General features: G+C 47.0%; 1 protein-coding gene across 1 annotated transcript in view; it reads left to right on the forward strand.

Moving 5' to 3' along the window:
* The window catches only part of LOC147619157 (putative mitochondrial import inner membrane translocase subunit TIM21), a 39,430-nt gene extending 19,610 nt beyond the window's left edge, over positions 1–19,820 (forward strand). The window contains exon 6 of the mRNA XM_086774557.1: positions 19,325–19,820. Coding sequence (XP_086630683.1) covers positions 19,325–19,483 — 159 coding nt within the window. The 3' untranslated portion in view covers positions 19,484–19,820. The remainder of the gene's footprint in view (positions 1–19,324) is intronic.
* The last annotated feature ends 5,054 nt before the right edge of the window (positions 19,821–24,874 follow it).

Here is a 24,874-nt window from a genome sequence, read left to right on the forward strand (position 1 = left end):
CCCGAATCCTCTGAAAGGTGCACTCTGCAACCAAAGGCGACTCCATCTCCACTCTCTGGAGTCTGCCCTCATCCTGAATCTCATAGTAGAGGCAACCGCCATCCTCAGTGCAAGCTCTGACTGCAATTAGGATCTCCAACTGTGTAAAGGCTCCCATCCACCGTGGGGCCACTGGCTCAAGAGGCGTGAACCACTCCTCTTTGAGTGCCTCCTGAATATCATCCCTCATAATCAATCCCCCTCTGAAGTGACTCAGCCTCTCCACCTGGATCTCCTCTGGGAGACTGCAGAAGGTCTGCCAGTCTCCAAAACTACGAGCTGGGCCTGCCGCTAAAGGTCCCCAGGCTAGATGAGGCCGAGAACCCAGCGGGGGGGGTTGCGGCAGCAACGCGAAAGGGAGGGGGGCGGGGCGCTGCTGAAGAGAGGTGGGCGCGAACAGGCGAAGAGGGGGGGGGGCGAAGAGGCGAAAAAGGGGGGGGGGGGGGGGGGCGAACAGGCGAAGAGGCTAGGAGGGGGGGGGGCGAGATGGCGAGGAGGGGGGAGGCGCAGCAGCGAGGAAGGGGGGGCGCAAGAGGGCGAGTACGCGAGAAGAGGGGGGGGGGCACAATGGCGAGAAGAGGGGGGGGGGGGGGGGGCGCAATGGCGAGAAGAGGGGGGGGGCGCAGAATCGATGACAGGCGGGGGGAGGAAGGAAAGGGACGCGAGGGAGGGAAGGTGAGGGGCGAGCAGCGCGAGCGCAGGTGGAAAGAAAACTACAGGCTTCTATGGAGGAGGGCGCTACCTTAGATTCCTCGGATGAATCTGAGCTCCATCATCCAGACTTACTCCACCACCACAACCCAAAACCTAAAAGCGCACCCACAATTCGCGTAAATGCGCTGGGCCACTACTTTGAGGGTAATGACACCAACGCAGCCTTGCCCATTTCCTATAATGGACATGTAGTCAAAGGCATCCTAGATGGAGGTGCTGATGTAAGCATCCTCACACAAACATGCTGGGAAAACTGGGGCCAACTACGCCTTGATCCCACCACATTCGTGATCAAGCTTGCGGATGGGAAATCTATAAAATCCTTGGGCGTAGTGCATAACCTCAAGGTAAAAGTCTGTGACATTCCACCTCACATTTGTAGTCATGGACTTTCATAATGCCGCATATGACAACATCTTGGGTGGACCCTTCATGCGACAAATACAAGTGATCCATGATTGGGGCACGCATCATCTCTACCTCCGCAAAGGGTCTCAAACGCTCAAGGTTAATTTATATACCGAGCACTCACATCCCATGGCCAAAGCTCCCTTTGCCGAAGACTCTGTGACCACCACCAAGAGCAATGATCTCTTGGTTTGCGATGTTTGTCATCAAGCCCTTGATGACACGCGGGTGCCATGCACGGTCGCTTCTGTCAATAGTGACGAAGTCCATCACAATTGGCTTAAAATCCTTGCTACACTTGACACCCTTCGAGATTGTAACCTTGGCACACAATTCGTACTCCCAAACGGCAAGCCATTGCCTCGCTTAACACCCTCGATGTAAGTGTAGCTCCCCAACTTGAAACAACCACCCTTAGGGTCTGAATAGATTTTCCCTTTGGTAGAAATATGCAACGGAAATATACCTTGTTGTCACCCACAGCTAGCCATAATCTTTTGCTAGGAGAAACATGGGTCTCTCTGGGCAAACCATCTCTTAAAACTGCCCATGCCAAAGTTGAACTGCTGGGTGGACAACGCATACAAAGCCTTAGGTCCTTTACACAAACTGTACATATTGTCTCTAACCCATTGGCTTGTAAGTTCTATGTGGTTCCCACATGTGAGATAAAAGAAGCAGTCATCCTCAGAGGAAGCTGGGTCTAGAATGCTACAAGTACAATCAACTCCGTTGACAACACAGCCACCCTCAAGCTTCCCTAGGGCAAGGTATAACAATGATCCTTTGGAGCGGAGAGTGCCTCGAATGTGATCCTATGTCCCCACCAATTGCTTCCACAAAGGGTATTCTCACACCCCCCACAATAACTGGTAAAGTCTTCCACTGCCACTGAATTGCCACCAGAACGCAACCCACCTCTTAAGAATATGGATTGGACTCTCGACCGAGAATGGTCTACAACGGTGGTAAGCTTACATATATCCTCTGGTCCACACCAATCTCATATTCTTGAGGCGTAGAAAGCTTTTGGAAAACCCACACTAACAAAAGAAAACAATTATATTCAAATTTCACATGAAATGTGTTTATAACGAGTGTTGGGTATTTCATTCCTAAATTTTTATAGGGAATAACCAGTCGGAGTACATATTTCATGTCATTGATGCAGGGGCACTCCAAGGTTGAATTATCATTGGAAAAGAGTGGATTGATGTCACTCCTTGCCAAATCAATTGGCATGAAGAAACGACCACCAGTGGCCGGTCAATCAGCCACTGTTGACACCATCCACCAATGACAATCAAGCCTCGTTGTTGACATTGCCTCTCAACTCTACAACCTTGACCACCACAGGTCTCTTAGAACCTCAAGGCTTCCATGATGGGAACTCCATCATTTGGCTCCCACGGCTTCACTCTCAACAGTTCGCCCAAACCACACCAACCAAGCCAGTATCTGTCCAATCGACGAAGATAGTTTGGCGACCTACGGACTTGCCCCCACCCAACCCACGGGCACTCAAAAGCTCAACTCGCCTAGCCCTTTCCCCAATGAAGCCTCGTCCATGAAGCTCCACCCCGCCCCTCGACTTCGTCACCAAACCAAGGGGCAGTGCTTCAAACGGCTGAACTTAAAGATAAACTCAAAGGTAAGCTCACACATCTCGCCAAATGGGCCACTCAGTGCTGACCATTAAACTAAAAAAAAGAAGAAAGAAGAATCCCTAGGCGATTAAGATTTACGTGATTAGGACCACGGGCATACCTTTTGCTCTCGCTTATGCACGACACCTGCAAATCTCACTGGGCTCTGTCCTATGCGCACACCGGGCACAGCTTCATAATCAATAGCCATCCAGGTACATCTCTGGATGAGGGGACCATGGTGGGCACAAGCCTAGTCAATGGTACAACCCATCGCCTGGATCTTCTACATCACCTCTGCTTCACCCCCATAACTGTTTTTCGTGCCTAATCAATTCTACCCTTAACTTCTTCTTCGGCTCCACATGTTTGAATCCTCGCCATCAACTACCACTCCTATCACCACAGGATCCCAGAGCTCCAATGACAGAAGAAGATGAAGCACACAAAGAAACAGAGAGAATACCGCAACCTGATGACTGAACATCCACGGAAGCCAAGATACCCATAACGGTGTCTTGACAAAGATGTTAGAGCTTCATGTACATCGCCATCGACATACAACATCTCAGATCGCAAGCAGTCTCCATGCGTGGTGTTACCTCCTTGTCCCTCCAAAATTCTCCCCTTGCCACTTGCTTACTAACACCATTGTTTTACTAACCCCTCCTTAATAATATCACCTTTCACTTGGATACTAGTCATTAAGTATTCCGTGCTAATCTACTCATTCAAGTACTCTGACTCATATAATGAGGATGTCCCGCTGCAAAGGCGACACATAAGAAAAACACAAAAAACAAAATAACGAGTACTACTAGACATATACAAAAAAGCAAACTCATAAGAGCCCATACAACTAGCTAGATACTTAATTGCTAGTACTCCACTAACTTCTTTCCATCTTCCTAATTCTCCCATCCTCTCTCATTTCCGGAGAGACTAGAGCACCAACCAAGTGCGACACTTCCTAGCGTGCCTCCACAACCTCTCACCGATCACGAGGACACAATCGACTTTAGGAAGGGGAGTATGTTAACCACATATTGATTAACACATTCTTACGACAACTATGTCCGCACACTTATGTAATGGGCGCTGACACTATATATTGTAAATCCCGTCATTTGATGAGGGAAACGCCCTAAAGACGCTCCCAAGTATTGAACTTCGAAGGATAGACGAGAGGATCTTGGTCAGTTGGCCAAACCATAGAGAAAAGCCTTGTAACTATGTTTGGGCGCTCCGGGTCACTTACTCTCGGGCGGCCTAGTGGAAAAAGGCTTGGAACTATAAAAGCCAATTTCTCTTGTTGTTTGTAACTCATCCTCCCATTTGTGCAATAGAAGTGGACTGTTCTCTCTCTTTCTTTCTCTTGCAACTCTAATCTAGCATCTGTGGTGTGCTTAGGGTTAGGGTTTGGAAGTGATTAGTGTTAATCACTTCTTCCCTCTTGCTTCCTCTCTCTCTCTCTCTCTCTCTCTCTCTCTCTCTCTCTCTCTTCTGTTAATATAACAGAAGAGAGAGAGAGAGAGAGAGAGAGAGAGAGAGAGAGAGAGAGGAAGCAAGAGGGAAGAAGACGTTAATATAACATTTCATTTCATTTCATTTCTCTCTCTCTTCTGTTCGCTTCGCTACTGTTCGCCGCCCGCCGCTGCCCGTAACTGCTCGCCGCCCTTGTTCGCTTCGCTATTGCTTGTCGCCTGCTGCCCGCAATTGCTCGCCGCCCTGTTCGCTTCGCTATTGTCGACGCCTTCTGTTTGCCGTTGTTCGCGTCCTTGCTCGCCGCCGCCTTCTCTCCCACTATGCTTGCCCATCTGCCTGTCTGCTAGCCCCTCCGCTTCCCTTTTCCCACCCACCCTTCCTCAGGCCCCCAAGGCAGCAACATAACTCTCTCTCTCTCTCTCTCTCTCTCTCTCTCTCCTCCCTGCCTGCGGAAAGGGTTGTAGAGTAATCTCGAGGAATGGCCCCGAGTCTCCAAGAGAAGCTCGAGGCCCTCGAGACGGCAATGAAGGCACTAATCAAGGAGAACAAGAAGACATTCAATTCCAACCTCAATGAGGTGGAGAACAAACTACACCGGCACATCATGGCCCTCGAAGCACGGGTCACGGACCTTGAACAAGAGAACACATCACTCAAGGAGGAGGTGAGTGCATTGAAAGTGGAACTGGTAGCCATCAAGAACACCAAGAAGGAAGAAGGGGAGATCAATGACAACACTCTCACGGCCATCAAAGAAGAGATCTCCAAGGAGATCACAAAGGACATGGAGGGAAAACTCGAAGCCAAGCAGTCAGGATGGGTTGAGGTCGTGAAGAAGAACATCCGTAAAGAAGTGAGGGAGGAGACTCAAAGGGAAGAACACCAAATCATTCACACCACCATTGAGGAGGAGAAGATGAGGCATGCCCGCCGCCTCAACATTCGAGTCACAGGTATAGCCGAGACACCCGACTCCACTCCCGAGAAAGATGGACAGCTTCTTTGCATGAAGCTCGGCTACAGGGAAGAGGACCCTCTCCCCTTCACCAAAGCATGGAGAGTCGGGAAAGACTCAACACGCAAGCGAGCCCTCATCCTACAGTTTGCAGGAGAGACGGAGAGGGTCACCTTCATGAGGAAGGGGGTGATTCTACGAGGATTACAGGGAGATCACATCTATTTGGATGACGACCTTACAAGGATGCAGATAGAACACAGGAAAACATGCATGCCGAGAGTCCTACAGGCCCGGAAAGAGGGCAAGAGAGCATTCTATCGCGATTACGCCAGGCGGCTTATGGGACATCGGCTATGGAGGATCCAGATTCACAGATACACATAGCAGTTTGGAACTGCAATGGAGCACTTTGGACACATCCTGGGAGAATGGAGGAGGTCATGGAGGGACGGGACATCATACTACTTACAGAGACGCACCAGAGCCCAGAGAGGGGGCTACCCAAAGTAGAGGGCTATCACTGGGAGTTTACATACAGGGGGACCACACGGCAGAGCACATCGAGAGGATCTGGAGGTATAGCGGTACTCTTCAAGCGAGAGCTACAGGAGCGCCTACACGTGGTAGCACGTGAGGCTAGATACATGTGGATTAGACTGCAGCTCTCAGCAGACAGGGTGTTATACATTGCTCTATGCTACTTCTCTCCTAGAGGATCCAGGTATGCCATGACAGCAGAGGATGAGAGTAGAGGCGAGGAGGAGGACACAGGGCCATTGGGAGAGTCACCATTTGCAGCCCTTTTAAATGAGATCATACACTACAACTGTCATGACCCTGTGAAAGTGGAACAGCATGAGTGTCAGCATGGTGGTTGGTGAGCAAGATAAATATTTCATGATTCATATTTGGGTGCCCGGACAAATGGTAATATGTGTGGACATCCTCAAGTGTGAAGGGGCACCAAGGACTTAAATATTTATAATGTTTTAACCTTGGGGTGGCCCCTAGGCATAAGTGGCCCTTAGAAAGTTTGATAAACTTTAGAAAGGGGCCACTAGGATATTATTGGAGGGGGCTACTCCATTTTTGGAGGTACACGCCTCCCCCTTCACTCTCTCTCTTGCTTTTTGGAGAAAGGGGACAAGTTGACTGGCTGCGTGGAAGGGAGGACATGCTGGTCGGTTGGCTGCGTGGATGAGAGGACGTGCTGGTTGGCTGCGTGGAGGAGAGGACGTACAGGCTGCTACACGTCATCTGGCGCAGGGCTGCTGTACGATAGTAGGTACGGGCTGTTGCACGTCTACTGGCGCAGGTGGTTGCAGGGTGACCAGGTACAAGCTGCTTCTGTACAGGTGCTGCAGGCGGGTACTGTACGGACAGAACAGTACAATTGTTGCAGGACATCCGACGCAGACTGGTACAGGCTGGTACGGCTGCTGGGGACTTTCTGACGCAAGCGGTTGCAGGTCCACTCACGCATACAGGTACAGGCGGAAACTGAACTAATAGTCCTGTCCAGCAGATACAGGCGGCAACTGTACGGACAGTCCTATCGAGTAGGTACAGGCGGGTACATCTGTCCATCTTTGCAGGCAGCGTATCAGTCAGGCGACTGCAGGTACAGTTCTGTACAGACAGGTACAGTCCAGTTCAGTCCAACAGTTCAGGCGGTGCATCAGTCAGGTGACTGCAGGGAGTGAAAGTACAGACAGGTACACATGTGCTGCAAGTACAGACCCATACAGACAAGTGCACACGTGTGATGCAGAGTTGCTGATACAGGCGGCTGCAAGTACAAACTGGTACAGTCAATCCCTCCGGTGCAGAACTACGCATAAAAGTTGGTAAGCTCTAAACATATCATTCTTTCTTTCTTTCCACTGGCTTATGTCTGCTGCAGAGTTGTTTCATCTGGCCCTTTGTGAGAGGAAGGGTATAGCAGTTTGAAGGGTGGAAACAGAGACCGGACAGTGGATTGGTATTTAGGCTGAGTTTGAAGCCATGAACATGGAACAGCCAGATGTGTGCTCAAGGCTGCCCTGTTGAATTGTCTTGGTAGATTAGAGGGAAACACAGTGTGTTGCTTTTGTGGGACACAGATCTGTATGTGAATCCTCTATGCTAAGAGGTCTTGAGGGCTGCCAGATTGGACATGCAGGTTTACTTTCCTTGACTGGCTTTGTTGTACTCAGTTATACATTTCATTGAATTTGAATAAAGAAATACTGAAAGGGGCGCCAAGCTTTGGGGCCAACAGGTGTCGATTTCCTTTTAGTTCTGGAGCATTCTAGCTCTTGCTAATTTGTTATTTGTTTGGACTACAATTGGAAGGGTGACTGCTAGTCTACCGCACTTTGGTTTCTACCAGAGGCTGGTTTCAAGGTTCCGTTGGCCGGGACACATCATCAACTTTCTTAAGGGGGGTGAGCTCGTGGTTGTCTCGAGGAAAGTCATTGCTGAAAAAAAATTCAGCAACATGTCAGACACAGAAGATGAATATTTTTATGATGAAGAGGAAGAGCAAGAGGCCTCTCTTGAGAGAAAAGAATCTGAGGATATTCTTGCAGGAGAACAGGCTGTAGTAGATGCACAATATGAGGATGTAACACAGCCAGAAGACATGCCTAGTAAAGAGGAAGATGATGCTCAGTTTAAAAATCGTTTGGCAGGTGTAATGGATGTGTTTATGCAGCTCACTCAAAGTGAGAAGTTTGCTGAATTTATGAGATCCTGTTCTGAGCCTGAAAAGAAGAAGAAGAAAGTGCGTTCTAAGAACCCACCTCAGGGCAATAGTGGTGCCTTCCCACAGGATCCATCTTTTGGACAGTTTCCGAACATGCAACATACTTTTGGTGCCAACTCACAGAGTTCCTTTTTCGGACAGCCACCTATTCCACAACAGTCTATGCATCCAGGCTATTTTGGTGGTGGCTCTGTGTTCCAATCCATGACTGGGGGTTATCCTCAAGGAGGCATGGGTTTTCCAGGGAATTTCGGAGCTAGTTTTCAGCCTGGTATGCAAGGGAATATGTGTTGGGGTAAAGGCGTTATGCCCACCCTTATAGTGTGTACAAGCCCATAAGTTATAGTACATAGTACACTTAGTACTTTTAATGTACTAAGTGCACTATGTGTACTAGTGCAATATACATGTGTGATAGGGGAGTCACACACTCACTTGATGAGTTGACTTATCCCCACAACTCTCTCTCTCTCCCTTGCTTCTCTGTGTATGTCTCCCATGAATGAACTCTAACCCTAACTGTTTCTCCCCATCAACTGGTATCAGAGCAGGTTATTTTTTCTAGGGTTTTGTCGCTGCAGAGAACAGGCGTGTGCTGCTGTACGGATCTGCGTACTGCATCAGAATTTGTCTCTGGTTGCCTTTGTGCAGTGTTGGTTACTGGTCGCCTTTGTGCAGTGTTGGTTACTGGTCGACTGTGTGACCAGTCGCAGGCAGGTGGGTTGAGAGAGCAGCAGCAGCTGTGCCATAGCCCAAGCCAGAGGTACCATTGCGGGTACCATAGCTGCCCTCAGTTCTCCCAGGCGAAGGTGGAGAAGATAGCGTAGAGCTATCAGGCGAAGACGGCTACAGGCGTTTGATCCTTATTAACAAGGTGAAGTCGACGGCGAAGGCTACAAGGCGAGTGAACTGAAGAAGCGCAAGAGCACGCACGGGTGTAGTTGGCGCTAGGCGAATACGTGGCAACAAGTAGCGCTGGATCCGACGGAGCCCGTCGACGTGTATGCGGTGCTAGGCGAAGCTAGGCGAATTCGTCAGGCGGGTGTGAAGCTAAGGCTATCACGTCATCTGAAGTTCAGCGCTAGGCGGCAGCAAAAATTATAGGCGTGTCAGCGCTGCCAGGCGCCTACAGCAGCGCTCGCAACAGGGGGGGCCCTTTCGCTCGCTTGGGAACTGGTGGCTGACGCAGTCGTACCTTCGAGTCATTGCTGTGGTGGCTGAAGCAGTCGACGCCTTCGAACAGCCCACGCAGCCCAACAAGGGCTACCCAACCAGCTGCCCAAGACAATCCACGTAGCCAGCCCACGTGGCTGCCCAGGCTGCCCACAGCCAGCACACGGGGCTGCCCAGCTGCTCCAGAAGCTGCCCAGCACCGAAGTCGCCGCCACCACCGCCTCCATCTCAGCCTGCAAGTCAAGAAACTCAGAAAAATCAGAAATTTCAGAGGTATTTGCCTTCAATATTTTGGGAATTTCTTATCAATTCAAGCAATTGAGCAGGTACAGGTGTCCAAATTGCTCAATTTTGAGCAAAATTGGCAAAATTGGGTGACATTGGTCACAATTAGGATCAATTTGCAGGAAATTGGTCACAATCAGGATCAATTTGCAGGAAATTGGATGTCGAAATTTGGGGCTTTTGATGTAATTGTGCAATTAAGCACTCGTACATGCTGTATGATGTGAAAAATCGCACATTTGGGCAAAATTGCAGCAAATTGCAGCAAGTTGCAGTGCAAATCAAGGGGCTTTTGTGTCGTTTTGGTTGATTTGCATGCAGGCGATCGCATTTGATGCTGTGGATAAGGTGCTGATGCCTTACAAGCACTCAATGTGCCTGTAAATCAAGGGGCTTTCATGTATTTGATGTATATGTGGCCAGGGGGAAGCATCGTGAACACTCTGGATGCCTTCATGTGTCTCAATGTACCATGTATGATCAGCAATTGATCTTAAATCAAGGGGCTTTTCAAGTTTGTATGCTTGTTGAGCTTGGCAAAGCAGCAGGCGAGACTTTTATGCCTTGAATCCTCAAAAATCAGCTTGCAGTCAAGGGGCTTTTGCCCAATTTCTGTTCGGGACTGTTGTATGCAGTGTACAGGACTGTAAAAGTCTGATTTTCACTCATTTGGACAGCCAGGAGAGCATTTATTGCTATTGTACCTGCTGGTACAGATTTGGCACAGCTTTGTGCATGTTTTGGCATGGCTGTACACTGTTTTGAGTGACCAAAAGGTTCAAATTCAGCTGTTGTACTTGCCGTACAGGTTTGGTACATCATTGGTGAGCACTTGGTACGGTACTGCTGTACAGTACTTTGGAAGGGCAACAGAGCACATTTAAGGTGCTGTCCAAAATCTGTAGCAACCAGATTTTGGTGTTTTCATCACATAAAGTGGAAGAAAAGTTGCATTCTTGCTTCCGCAGTGGGAGATAAAGCTTGGGAGAATAACCGTGAGCACTTTGTGTGCTTTTGGTGCAGTGTTTGCACATTTTGCAGGGAGTCAGGCATTGACAGGTTGCATTTTGCTATGGCAACCACCACAGGTGAGAGCTCTTCATTGCTTCACATCAAGAAGCTTGAAGGCTCGCATAATTATGATATTTGGCAAACCCAGTGCTACAATGTGTTGCTCCAGAAAAAGCAGCACAAGCCTATCAAAGAAAGGGGTGTGATGCCCGCTTCTCTTACTGCTGAAGAGTGGGAAGATATGGATGAGCTGGCAAGATCTACTATCATGTTGTCTGTGTCAGACTCTTTACTTTTCAGCATTCGTGAAGAGAAGACAGCTTGGGGAATGTGGCAGAGATTGTAGGACTTGTATGCCCAACAAAGTGCCTCAAGCAAAGTGTATTGGTTGAAGAAACTCATAGGTCTTCAGATGAAGGAAGGGGCGTCTATGACAGCCCATCTAAATGAGTTTAATGGTATTGTCAGCCAGGTCATTAATCAAAAGTTGGCAATGGACGATGAGTTCAAAGCCACTTTTCTGTTATGCACTTTGCCAGAGAGTTGGGACACATTCAGGACAGCCACTAGCAATTCGCATGCTATGCTGTCATATGTAGATGTTGAGGGTGCTCTTCTTCAAGAAGAGATGAACAGGAACAACAACTCTGTGGGAAAGTCCAATGCAATGAATGCACGTGGGAGATCCCAGCAAAGGGGTAAAAGCCAAGAAAGGGGAAGGAGCAAGTCTCGCTCCAAAAAGGATTTGGAATGCCATTATTGTGGCAAGAAGGGACACATCAAAAAACAATGCTACAAATGGAAAAATGATCAAAAAGAAAAGGGAAAAGGCAAAGACAAAGAGAAAGATGAAGCCAAAGATGTAAAGCCAAAGGGCAAAAGTGGAGTCAAGATCGAAGAAATCAATGTGTCACATGTAGGTGGCAGTGAGGATGAGGTTCTCTTTACGTCTTCACTTGATGCCCATTCACTTCTTACAGGTGGTCATGGTATGCACTCATGGATCATTGATTCAGGTGCCTCCTTTGATGTCACAGGTTGCAGAGACTTGTTTGTCAGGTACACTGCTGGCAATGAAGGAGTGGTTTATTTGGGTGATAACCATGCATGCAAGATTCTTGGCAGAGGTGATGTAAGGCTTGTATTTTCAGATGGCTCACAGCTTATGCTCCATGATGTCAGGCATGTGCCTGAGATCAAGAAGAATCTGCTTTCTACTGGACAGCTTGATGATGCTGATTATGTTACCACATTTGGTAGTGGAAAGTGGAAGATTAGTAAGGGCTCACTGGTTGTTGCCAGAGGCTCTAAGGTGGACACTCTTTATTTCATGCATGCATGTGTTTGTCACCATGCTAATGTAAATGTAACCGAGCTGCCGGAAATTTCTATGTGGCATAGCCGGTTGGGACACAGAGTGTCAAGGGAATGGAGCAATTGTCTCGTTTGGGTTACTTGCCTTCTCTAAAGTTTTCAAGTTTTCAGTTTTGTGAGCATTGTATATATGGTAGGCAACTACAGTGCCCCCACAAGAAAGCTCTTGGACAGAAAGATGCTCAGTTAGAGCTTGTGCATACAGATGTATGTGAGATGCCTCAGCTTTCTTTGGGAGGGGCAAAATATTTTGTCTCTTTCATTGATGATGCCACACGCAAGGTGTGGGTCTATCCTCTTCGTTTGAAGAGTGATACATTCTCAGTGTTTCAAAAGTTTGTTGCTCTTGTTGAGAATCAAACTGGCAAAACACTGAAAGCTTTGCGTTCCAACAATGGTGGAGAGTACATGTCCAAACAGTTTCAGGACTTTTGTGATGCTAAAGGCATCAAGAGGGAGCTCTCTACTCCTTATGATCCTCCACAAAACGGGACAGCAGAGAGGATGAACAGGACCATACAGGAGAAGGTCCGTTCTATGTTGTCACATGCTGCATTACCTCATGGTTTTTGGGCTGAAGCTGTTATGACAGCCGTTCACCTTATAAACAGGTCACCTAACACGAGGCTTGGTGGGAAAGTGCTAGAAGAAGTATGGACAGGGAAGCCTCCGTCATACAAGCACTTGAGAGTGTTTGGTTGCGTTGCGTACGTGCACATACGCAGGGAAATGCGCACCAAACTTGATCCTAAGTCTCACAAATGCATATTCCTAGGATATGGTGACAAAGGTGAAATGGGGTATAGACTTTGGGATCCCATGAATAGAAAGATCATACGCAGCAATGATGTCATTTTTGATGAAACATGCATGTATAAGGAGCCTGCAAGGCAACAGGAGCCTGGCAGAGTCATCTTTGATGATGATGGACATCATGGACAACAACAAAGGGCTGTAAATCAGCCATTACAGCAGGAAAACCAGCCCTTAAATGGTGCTGAAAATGGTCCAAATGGACAGCCAGAGATGGCAGAAGATATCCCTATGGATATACCACAGTTAGAGGATATACCGGGCATGATTTTTCAGCCTTATGGCATGGAACAGGAGCCACCAATGGGTGATATGCAGGCTGGACAGCAACCTGCAAATGATGGTCATTGGGTACGGAGGTCCACAAGACCCTCCAGAGCCCCTGACAGGTTTGTTCCAGGGGTTGACTATTTGATGCTTACTGACTGTGGGGAGCCCTCATGTTATAAAGAGGCTTTACAGAGGGCAGACAAGGCTCTTTTGGAGCGTGCCATGAAGTCAGAGATGGATTCTCTGCATAAAAATGGAACATGGAAGTTGGTGCATTTGCCTGCAGGCAAGAAAGTTTTGCCATGCAAGTGGGTATACAGGCTCAAAGTTGCACCAGATGCAAAGCCAAGATACAAAGCCAGGTTAGTGGCTAAGGGCTTCAAGCAGGAATATGGTGTGGACTTTGAGGAGATCTTCTCTCCAGTGGTCAAAATGACCACACTTAGAGCTGTGTTGGTTTTGGTTGCGCATGATGATCTGGACTTGATTCAGATGGATGTGAAGACTGCTTTTCTTCACGGTGATCTCCATGAGGAGATATATATGCAGCAGCCAGAGGGTTATGCAGTGAGTAGAAAGGAGAAGCTTGTATGCAAGCTGAAAAAGAGTCTTTATGGGCTCAAACAGGCACCAAGGGAATGGTATCACAAATTTGATACATTCATGAAATCTCAGAAATTCAGGAGAAGTGACATAGATCACTGCTTGTACACCAAAAAAGCTTTGGATGGCAGTCTATTGATCCTCATCTTGTATGTTGATGATATGTTGATTGCCGGGAAATCTCGTCAAGAGATGGATGCCTTAAAAAAGAGGCTGCATGAAACCTTTGATATGAAGGATTTGGGTGATGCAAATCACATCTTGGGTATGCGGATACTTCGGGACAGAAATTAGCATGTGTTGTATTTGTCTCAGGAGGAATACATTGGCAAAGTCTTGCAGAGGTTCAATATGGACGGGGGGAAGAAGACTAGTACTCCTTTGCCTCCATATGTGAAACTCAGTGCTATGGACAGCCCACAGTCAGATAGAGACAGGGCTGATATGGCCAAGATTCCGTATGCTTCAGCTTGTGGCAGTCTCATGTATGCCATGGTTGCTACTAGGCCGGACATTGCATTTGCAGTGGGAGTGGTTTCTCGATACATGGCCAACCCTGGCAAGAAGCATTGGGAAGCAGTGAAAGGTGTCATGAGATACCTGAAGGGCACACAGGATATGTGCATTTGCTTTGGCAAACAGGATGCATTAGTGCATGGTTACACGGATTCGGATTATGCCGGTCATCCAGATAACCGGAAGTCTACTACCGGTTATGTGTTTACATTCACAGGAGGTGCTGTGTCATGGATATCCAGGATGCAGAAGTGCACTGCCTTATCTACTACAGAGGCCGAGTATATTGCAGCCACAGAGGCTTGCAAGGAGGCATTATGGCTATCTCGGTTAGTGGTTGATTTGGGCTATACAGGGGATATTCCATTGTTGCATTGTGACAGTCAGAGTGCCATCCAGTTGGCAAAGAACCCTGTCTTTCATGCAAAGACGAAACATGTGGATGTGAAGTATCACTTCATCAGAGAGGTGATAGAGAACAAGCAATTTCAGCTTGTTAAGATTCACACGGATGACAACCCGGCTGATCTGTTGACAAAGAGTTTGCCTCCGGAGCGGTTTGCTCATTGCAGACACTTGATGGGCATTGGATGAGGCCATTTTCAGCCTTGATATGGCCTTGTATATTATCATGTACATGCTGATTTTTTTTCTTTTCCTTCATTTAAGGGCACTTTGCCTTTAAGTGGGAGGTTGTTGGGGTAAAGGCGTTATGCCCACCCTTATAGTGTGTACAAGCCCATAAGTTATAGTACATAGTACACTTAGTACTTTTAATGTACTAAGTGCACTATGTGTACTAGTGCAATATACATGTGTGATAGGGGAGTCACACACTCACTTGATGAGTTGACTTATCCCCACAACTCTCTCTCTCTCTCTCCCTTGCTTCTCTGTGTATGTCTCCCATGAATGAACTCTAACCCTAACTGTTTTTCCCCATCAATATGTATGGTGGAATGCAGTCCGGAATGCAAGGAAACATGTTTGGGGGCATGCAGCCTGGAATGCAAGGAAACATGTATGGGGGCATGCAGCGCGGTATGCATAGTGGTATGTTTGGAAACATGGCTGGAATGCATGGAATGCCAGGTGTGGGAACTGGCAATATTGACCCTATGATGGGCATGAATGCCGGGGGTAGCAATCTTGTGAAGCCACTTCCTTATGATAATCTAACGCCTATGGGTAAGGCGAAGGATTATAAGGAAGGGGGAGCTGCAGTGAAATTTGACACGTTCAGTGGGGCCAAAGATAAGCTAAAGACACTTACCTTTTTACAGCAGTTTGATGCTGCTTTTTCTGGTGGGAATTACACGGAATCCTCTAAGGTGAGAAAAGCTGCGACTTTTCTCAAGGGCAATGCATTGCAGTGGTGGTCCACTCTTCTTTTGCAGGGCATAGCACCATCTACTTGGGTACAGTTTAAGCAGGTGTTCTCTTCCGTATGGCTCACATCTACTTTTGAGGTGGATGTAATGATAGCATGGCACAAGTTGGATGCATCAAAGTGTGAAAATTTGGAGGATTATAATAAGAAGTTTTGGGAAGCTTTGCTCCCAGTTACTTCCTATCGTGCAGTGCCTTTGTCTGAGTAGGTGGAGAAGTATTGTTGTGGGCTGCCCAAGGAAGTGCGTGACTATTGCATAAAGACTCGAGTACCAAACATGTTGCAGATGATAGAGAATGCTATGACGGCAAATGCGTTACTCACTGGGGTCTCATTTGGATTTAAAGGAAGTAAAAGCTTCAGCAAGAGATCTGAAAAGTCAGGGCATGCTTCGCGTGATGCAAAAGGGTCTACAGAGAAGCGGTATAAGAAGTTACCAATGCCCAAGAGAACTCCTGAGGAGAGACAGGCTTTGATGGATGCTCGTAAATGTTTTTACTGTAAAGAAGAGGGACATATGTCTTTTAACTGTCCCAAGCGTAAGTCCCAAAAAGACTCTGACACTAAAGGGGAGTCCAAGTCTAAGAAACCAAAACCTTCTGCAGGGTTAGTTCCTGATCTTGTTGGGGAACAGCCAGGTGGTGAAGAGACCGAGTTGTGCAGGGCATGGGGCAAAGTGAGAGATCAAAATGTCTTGATTTTCTTTGACACAGGTGCTAGAGCCAACTTTATTTCACCGGATTTGGCTGGCGGAATTTTGGAGCTAGTTTTCAGCCTGGTATGCAAGGGAATATGTATGGTGGAATGCAGTCCGGAATGCAAGGAAACATGTTTGGGGGCATGCAGCCTGGAATGCAAGGAAACATGTATGGGGGCATGCAGCCCGGTATGCATAGTGGTATGTTTGGAAACATGGCTGGAATGTATGGAATGACAGGTGTGGGAACTGGCAATATTGACCCTATGATGGGCATGAATGCCGGGGGTAGCAATCTTGTGAAGCCACTTCCTTACGATAATCTCACGCCTATGGGTAAGGCGAAGGATTATAAGGAAGGGGGAGCTGCAGTGAAATTTGACACGTTCAGTGGGGCCAAAGATAAGCTGACACACTAGGACCCTTTGTTGCTCACCTCTTTAATAGGGCACTAGTGGAGGGCCTACCAGCTGAGTGGACTATGCACACCATCGTGCCTCTCCACAAAGCGGGAGACATGCTAGACCCCGCAACTACAGGACTATCATGATTGGTCATACATTGGCCAAACTTTATGGCGCAGTGCTCGAGGCAGAGTTGAGCTCATATGCAGAGGAGGGGCTGCGAGCACCAGGGCAGGTTGGATTCCGACGAGCTTTCTCCACTATTGACCATATATTCACTCTGAGATGTTTGATTGACCAGGCTAGGGTGCGGGAGAAGAGATTATACTACTGCTTTGTGGATTCCCGCAAAGCATTTGACACGGTGCCACGAGAGAGACTCTTCCGGCGCCTACAGTCATTGGGGATCCCATCAGAGATGGTTTGGGGCATCTATGCTTTATATGAGCAGGTCTTCGGGCGCATACGATGCCCCGGGGGGCTATCTGATGTTATTGCTAGCACCATAGGTGTGAAGCAAGGATGCCCACTCTCTCCTACACTATTTGGGCTATACATCGATGAGGTGGCTGACTTCGTTGGTCACGGTGGTGGGGACGGGGTAGACATCTCAGGTACCACAGTCCACATTATGCTATATGCAGATGATATTATTCTGGTCTCTGAGTCACGGATGGGACTACAGCACCATCTCCATGCACTCGATGACTTCTGCGCATAGAGGAGGCTTACAGTGAACCTTGGGAAAACCAAGGTCATGATTTTCCACACCTCAGGCCGGTTTGACGACAGGCCATCTTCACACTAGCAAGAGGACAGCTAGAGGTGGTAGACTCATATGTGTACCTAGGGATTACATTTACGACTCCACCAGGAAGATTTACTATGGCACAGAAAGCCAGGGATAGACTCACACCAGGGTATGCAGCTCTGGCCATGCTAGAGAGACAGTGTCACCAGGCACACTTCCAAGAGCCCCGCACGAAGGGGTGGTTGTTTGACGCACTGGTCACCCCTGCTTTGATGTATGCTGCAGCAGTATGGGCACCTGGGCTCGCCACCTCCACATGGTCCCAGATAAAGAGGCCTCAGATTCTCATGCTCTCACAGATGATCCGCAGCAAACCCTCCGTCCCACATGACATTGTCCGGATGGAGTTTGCTGCACCTCCTATGCTAGTAGAGGCCCTCTTCCAGACGATCTGCTTCATACAGAGGATCAGAGATATGCCATCAGATCGACTCTCACATAGAGCTTTTGAGGCGTCCAGGCAGCTTGCAGAGAGTGGAGATAGGAGATCATGGTATTCACAGATACAGTGGCTCACTCAGCATGGTCTTGACATAGATCACTTGCCACCTTTCTAGTATGATATAGATGCACCACACATCCAGCTCTCTCACAGTGAGAGGAACAGAGTCCTTCGGCAGGATTTATGGCAGCAATACACTCAAGAGACTTGGATTACACCCAGTCAGCCTCTACCGCCGAAGATGCTATACTACAGAGATCAGTTTATGCGTATCTCAGCGGATGGATTCATACAGAGACCTGGATACGTGGATGTGTACATGCCTCACAGTGCCCGAGTGGTGATTGGCCAGCTCAGAGTGTCATCACACCAGCTTGAGATTGAGGCAGGTAGGGCAGCACGGATCCCCAGAGTAGAGAGGATATGCAGACTATGCTAGGAGGAGTTTGAGAGTGAGGAACATTATGTATGCAGATGGAGAGCATATAGTGTCATTAGAGAGAGATACACCACCATCTTCAGTGGACATCCCTCACTCCGCCAGATCATGGAGTCTGCAGACCAGTGCAGATTTGGCCAGTTCTTGCTAGAGACACAGCGCCACAGAGAGACACTGCTACGGATTCATACCACAGGGAGAGGTGGGCGACAGCTCCAGCTCACTGATTTCTTCTAGAGATCTATCCCAGTGCCTATCTTGACACAAGAGGGGGTTACACTTCAGCGTGCTGCAGACCTCCGAGCCAAACGGAGACCGAGAGCACCAGGCTACTCTACGGGCTCGACATCAGCACCATATCCAGGAGTGGCTAGCTCACGTACACTCACACCCAGAGATCATGCTCCGAGGTATTTTTGCCTTGCCATCGCCTATGTATCACATATTACTCCCCCATTATGGTACTGGTTGGAGCTAGACAGATCTGCATTGCATTGTTGTATACCCTGCGCATATAGGTTGCATACTGAGCCTCTAGTAGTAGTGCTCCATCCATCACACCCCCCCACTAGCTCAGTACTTTCATAGTTTATTTCATGTTCATTTTGTCCTGTTTTAGAATGCGGCGTGAATGTGGGTTTGGTTAGGTGCCCGATGAGTTAACCACTGCCAGCATTTCAGAGATATAAATTGGAGTAGGCAGTGTAGTGTACCTGAGTCTTCCAGATGATGCCTCCATGCAGCATGAGACCAATAATTGTGAAGGCGATGTAGATGTGTGTGAGGCAAGCCGCAAGCACATGCCTCCTGAAAAAGGAAGCTTCTACATGTTTGGTTTAGGATATCCAAGAATGGTTCAAGAGGTGGGATGCATCAGAATTGGAGAAGGTAGTGGCTGAGTTTACCTGACCAGTCCATGAATACGTGGAACTCTTAGAAAGGTGGAAAAGAGCTGAGAAGAAGTTTGGAGTACAACTACAGTAGGGCCTAAATAGCTTTACACAGCAGGTCACACTTTTTGCTTAGTTCAGCACGCCATTTGCATGCATGTATATGTCCGTATGTATGTATTCCTAAAGCTCCATCTTTTATTTGTACAGGTCCAATTCTATGTTCGGGGCCCACATGGAGTTGGCAGAGTGCATTCTGAAATGTTCAAAGATAAAGTGGACAAGCAATGGAAGTTCACATATCTAATTGTTGATATACTCTCTCCATTACCTACTCGGCTGATGCTGGAGTCTTATGTACCTGCTTGATGAGAGGTCTTTGTTTGTCAGAAGCAAAGTTGAGACACCATGTTCACCTGATTTTCAACGTAAACCTTTTTGCAAGTGTAACTGTGTGATTTTGCGGCAACACCCACCTGCCTACCTCCGGCGGTAAAATATGTACAATACCAGAACTTGCTATTTTTTTCCGAAAGAAAGGCCAATGTACCCTTTCTGTAAGGCCAGTTCTTTCTTTTTGTTTTACCATCCCACACATGCTGAATACACATATGCCCCCATCTTTTTTTTGGGGGCTGAGTGATATATTTACATAGTACTTGCTGCAATGTACCCTTTCTGTAAGGCCAGTTCTTTCTTTTTGTTTTACCATCCCACAAATGCTGAATACACATATGCCCCCATCTTTTTTTGGGGGCTGAGTGATATATTTACATAGTAGTTGTTGAGGTTCGAACTCAACCTGCAAGGGCCTACTGACTAGTACCGCCCCAATCTTCTATCTATGAATGTAATTTGCTTATTGATTTTCTCTTGTATGAGACTATGCTGTTGTAGTTGTTGAGGTTCGAACTCATCCTGCAAGGGCCTACTGACTAGTACCGCCCCAATCTTCTATCTATGAATGGAAATTTGCTTATTGATTTGCTCTTGTATGAGACTTAGAAGAGTGCTCCCATGTTAAGCGAGGAGTTTTGGGAAGAAATGAGCCAACGAAACATAGACGTGGGTAGAAGAACAATGGAACACTTGGAAATAGGAGTTGCCAACAGTCCTTCGAGCTTTGGATTCTCCAATTGACTCTATAAAGAGTGCCTTATTTTTGGGTGCAGCTTCAGTGAAAGAGCGAGAGTAGTATCAGAAACCTCAAGGTGCTCGCTTGCACATGAAGCGATTAAACCTTATCAGATGCCACAATGTTTCAAACATTTGGGTTCGATCTTGAGTTTGGTTTATCGACCATGACCATCATGCAACCCAACAACCACAATTAAGGCAATTGGGGCATGTCTCTTTTGTTGTACCACTAGAGACAAGTGTTCCATAGGACACCCACCAACAAGTGCACACAACGCAAGTAGGAGTCGTGTGCTCCACATGAAAAGAGTCTTTACTATAGAACCAAGTTCGAGTGCTTCGCCATTTGGACGAGGAACATGAAACCAAGCATCTCCATATGATATACAATCCCCGCGAGAAATTAGTTGCCTTATCACTAATCGATTGATTTATGATTGGTATCAATAGCAAGAGGGTGCATGACCATCTCTATGGTACAAATCTTTGAGGAGTGTTGCTAGCGAGGCAATCTAGACCTAGTAGACAATAGTAGACAATCTCCAAGATAAGGATGTGGAAGTCGTCTACCCAAACCAAGAGATAGGGGACGTATCATCTAAAAACTCAGGCCAAGAGTGCCTAACCAACACCGGCTATATTCCTAGTCAAGGACATGAACATGGACTATAGACGGTGCCTAACTAGTACTGGCTATAGTCCTAGTCAATGACATAAGCATGGGTGATTTGGAAGAGAATTTGCTAAACCGTTTAGGCTAGCAATATTGCAGCGCTAGTCCCAAGGGAAACCTCAAGGCTAGCCCTACCTAGCACCTCAAGCAGGACGCCCACATCTCTTCCCACGAAGAGACATGATTTGGTGCACAATTTGTTGCCAAAATCATACAAGCACAGAGTGTCCAATGGTGAGGCCTAGATATCAAGAATTTTGTGCTCATTGCCAATGCCATGGGAACCTTGATACAACCCATTGTTGGTACTAGGGAAACCCAACACCATAACCTATGCTCCTGGTGCCAAAGAAACCATTAGCCTTACCGCCCATACTAAATGCTTCTCAACCTACGCATAATCCAGTGCCCATTTATCATAACCCTATACTGAGAGGTATGTACAAACTGCCACCAATGCCATACCCACCTCTAGTATTAGCACCCCAACCTATTCCTCCTAGAACCGCACCACTATAACAATACTTGGTGAAATTTGTTAGCAGACTCAGCGAGTTCGAAACATGAGAGCTATGAGTCATACAAGAAATATGATTCATATGGATACTTGGGGCAACCTCCAACCTATTTCTATTGGAACCGCACCACTACAACAGTACTTGGTGACATTGTCAGCAAACTCATAGAATTTGGAACATGAGAGGAGTCACGAGCAATATGATTCATATGTATACCTTATTGTAAAAATGATTGTCTATTACTTATTGTAAAAAATGACTAATATACAAATGACTAATTTTCACACTAGGTCAATCAAACTTAAAACTGGTCCAACCTCTATTACTAGTCTTAAGTAGCTATGTACACTAAGTCCTCAGACATTAAGCGCATAGTAAGGGTGCTTTATATGCTCCAGCACGGTATTGCAAAAGTTAAGTGTTCGTTCGCATGGGTAAGATGGCAAAGCACCTTGAAGTAGGTCTAGTGAGTAAAACCATGTTAACCTACGGAGTGTAACCTATGTAGTGGTTAACATACTCCCGTTCTTAATAGTGACTGTGTCCTCACACCACAAAGCTAGGCTGACGAGAAATGGATGGTGTGGATGTTCTAGGATATGTCATAGAGTTGATAGCCCCACGAAGCTAGGCTGATGAGAAATGGATGGTGTGGATGGTCTAAGATACATCATAGAGTTGATAGCTGAGGTTAAATGGTATAGCTCGGAACCGATCCATAGCCACATGCCAGACAAAGTGATGGGTGGTATAGTTTAGGATTGATCCAATGCCATATACAGGGCAAAGTGATGGGAAGCTTTGGGTAGCCTTGAGTAATGGTAGACAGCTTGTCGAGGTAACATGGAAAGTGATAGGTGATGTAGAGGTTCTTTATGGCGGGTCTCTATTAGCTATGGAAGTGGTATGGACCCTTCAACATGGTAGAAGTGATCCACACCCTATTATTTGTGGAATGAGTGCTACGACCATCGTGTAATGATTGGCATAGATAGATGGTGGTCTCGGATGTCTTGGCGCAATAGGGTATTAAGCCCGGATCTCCAATCTTGATGCTTAGAGATTGGACTGTTGCGTGATAAGACGGCGAGGTTTTGTTGGTGTTGAGTTGAAAAGAAGAGGTTGCATGCATTGAAGTCTGTTGGAGGTACTTGCAAGGTCGAGGGTTCTCTAGGCAATGGGTCGTACCATCGGCTACGCTTGCGTCCGCCATGGTTCCCCCATCTAGAGATATACCTAGATGGTTGCCATTGGCGAGGTTAGTTGCATGTGCGTGTGTTTGTGTGTGGTCCGTGAGATAGGGAAAGTGAGAAAATTATGATTCCCGTAGTGAAAGATGGAAGTGACATGTATGGGAAATGGGCGGAAGGTATATTTGTATAGGTGCACTTCTCCAACTTAGTTGCTTTCTTCAACATTCATTTGAGATCCTTTTTCTTGGGGAGCCAAGATTATTGCATTGTGGCAGTGGACGTTGTACATGGCTATTGAGTTGAGGTGGAAGCCAATACTCTCCATTCTTGCTTAAGCTTTGGAGTTGGCCATCGGAGGCATGGCTTTGGGTCTCCACACCCACTTGGATGTAATGTTTGAGGGTGCATTTACGGGGATCTAGGCACACGTTTCTTTGATCTTAGCATCTAGATGTAGGGGTTTTCTTCGTAGAATCCTTGTGCTTCTAGCAAATTTATCAGGATCCAACAAAACGTAGACTTTTGGGGTGGTATTGGGTAGGCCTTTGTCACCTAGATCTTTTTTGCTTCCGGGGTTGTAAGGACAACGAGGTTTTTGGGACCCAAACGGATGGGTTTCCTTTATAGAATCCCATGTCTTATAGTAGTTTGACGGGGATACAGTAGGGCTTAGGGTTTGGATAGAACATTGTTGCATAGGGCTTATGCTTGGTAGATCTCCACTTATGATTGGGCTTTGAGCCAAGTGGGTGGCTACTAGGCCTTTTCTTGGGTGTCAAATTTGCCTTGGCTAGCCAAGGTAATGCTGGGTACCCTCGCTACTATTGGGTACCCATTTCTTCTTGGTGACCTCCTTGAAGGGTTGCTGAGGTTGAGGTTTTGGGGGTGGTCTTCATCTTTGCCTTGCCAGTGAGGTTTGGGATTTCCATAATGGTTTGAGGAGAGGACCGATGTGATGAGGCAAGTGTGTTGTGTAGTGTTAGAATTTATTGGAGTTGGTAGCTCGTAAGTGGAGGACGAGGCTTGGGAAGTTGATAGGTTCGGGGTCCCCTTATCCACCAAGGGTACGGGTATGGTAACCATTCCAAAGGGGAGCTCGAGCATTGTGGTTCTTCTTCGCTAGCTGATGAGGCAATTCACATAAAACTTGCACGACGTAGGTTTAGATCCAATAAGAAAGTACTCTTCAAAATAGCTGACAATCATAGATTGGGAATTCTTTACCGTGGTAATGGTTGCTGTAGATGGTGGCCTAATGAGGTCCACGTCTCCCAAGACCACACGTTAGGACTTGCCCCGGTGGGTCAGTAGGCCATATAGCTAGGTGGTCTTTTTGGGGGCATTTTAACTCAAGGTAAATTGGTTCTATCTCACTGGTTCTATTTCGAATGTGTTGAGCATGAACATGGATATGATTTTAGCACCATCCTATTGTGCAAAACTTGTCCTAGGCTTCTTTGAAAGAGTGTCCATGGTTGCCAAAATGTGAATCCAGTCCTTAGAGTGAGCAAGCTTTGAGAGGGGCTTATATTCTTGGTCCTCATCTTCACCATCCAACATCTTGTTACAAGATCCACTTTAGATGTGCTAAGGCTTCGTCCAAGGTGGCTGGCTCCTTCACTATTCCCATTATCTCAACCATCAAGGCCACATTGTGACTATGAGATCAGATGCTCTTCTCTGCTCCTCTATTCTCCTTGATCTACATGCTCTATACAAACACTGAAGATTCTAGCATCTTAGGTACTAGGTTATGCTCATTAAAGAGCTACCATGCCCACTTTGGAAGTGGCTTTCTGTGTGGTGCAGCAGAAAGCTAGTATGATCTGTGAGAGCTTTCATCCTTTGAAAACTCCTCCTCCTTAAGAGAAAGTCTGGCTATTGGCTCATGGTGGATTATTTCTTTGGCTGATGATAGAGTGGATGGACCTATCTACTCCACTGAGTGTGTGTGCTCAACAAACACCACATCTCTACTGGTGATTATCTTCTTCACCTCTAGATCATAGAGTCGATAAGCCTTTGACTTGATTGTATCCAAGAAATAAACTTTTTACTTTTGGCATCTAGCTTCTTCCTAGATGCATTTGGTACATATGCATATGACATTCACAACGAAATGTTTTGAAATGAGACACTGATGAATGTTTCTTACCAGAGTAACCTCTTGCAATGTGATACCCTTGAGCACCTTTGTGTGGCTCTAATTGAGGTTGTAAGTTGTTGTGCTCACTGCTTC

The sequence above is a fragment of the Cibotium barometz genome, chromosome 34 (genome assembly GCF_041138505.1).
Source record: "Cibotium barometz isolate CiBa-2024 chromosome 34, ASM4113850v1, whole genome shotgun sequence".
Taxonomy (NCBI): Eukaryota; Viridiplantae; Streptophyta; class Polypodiopsida; order Cyatheales; family Cibotiaceae; genus Cibotium; species Cibotium barometz.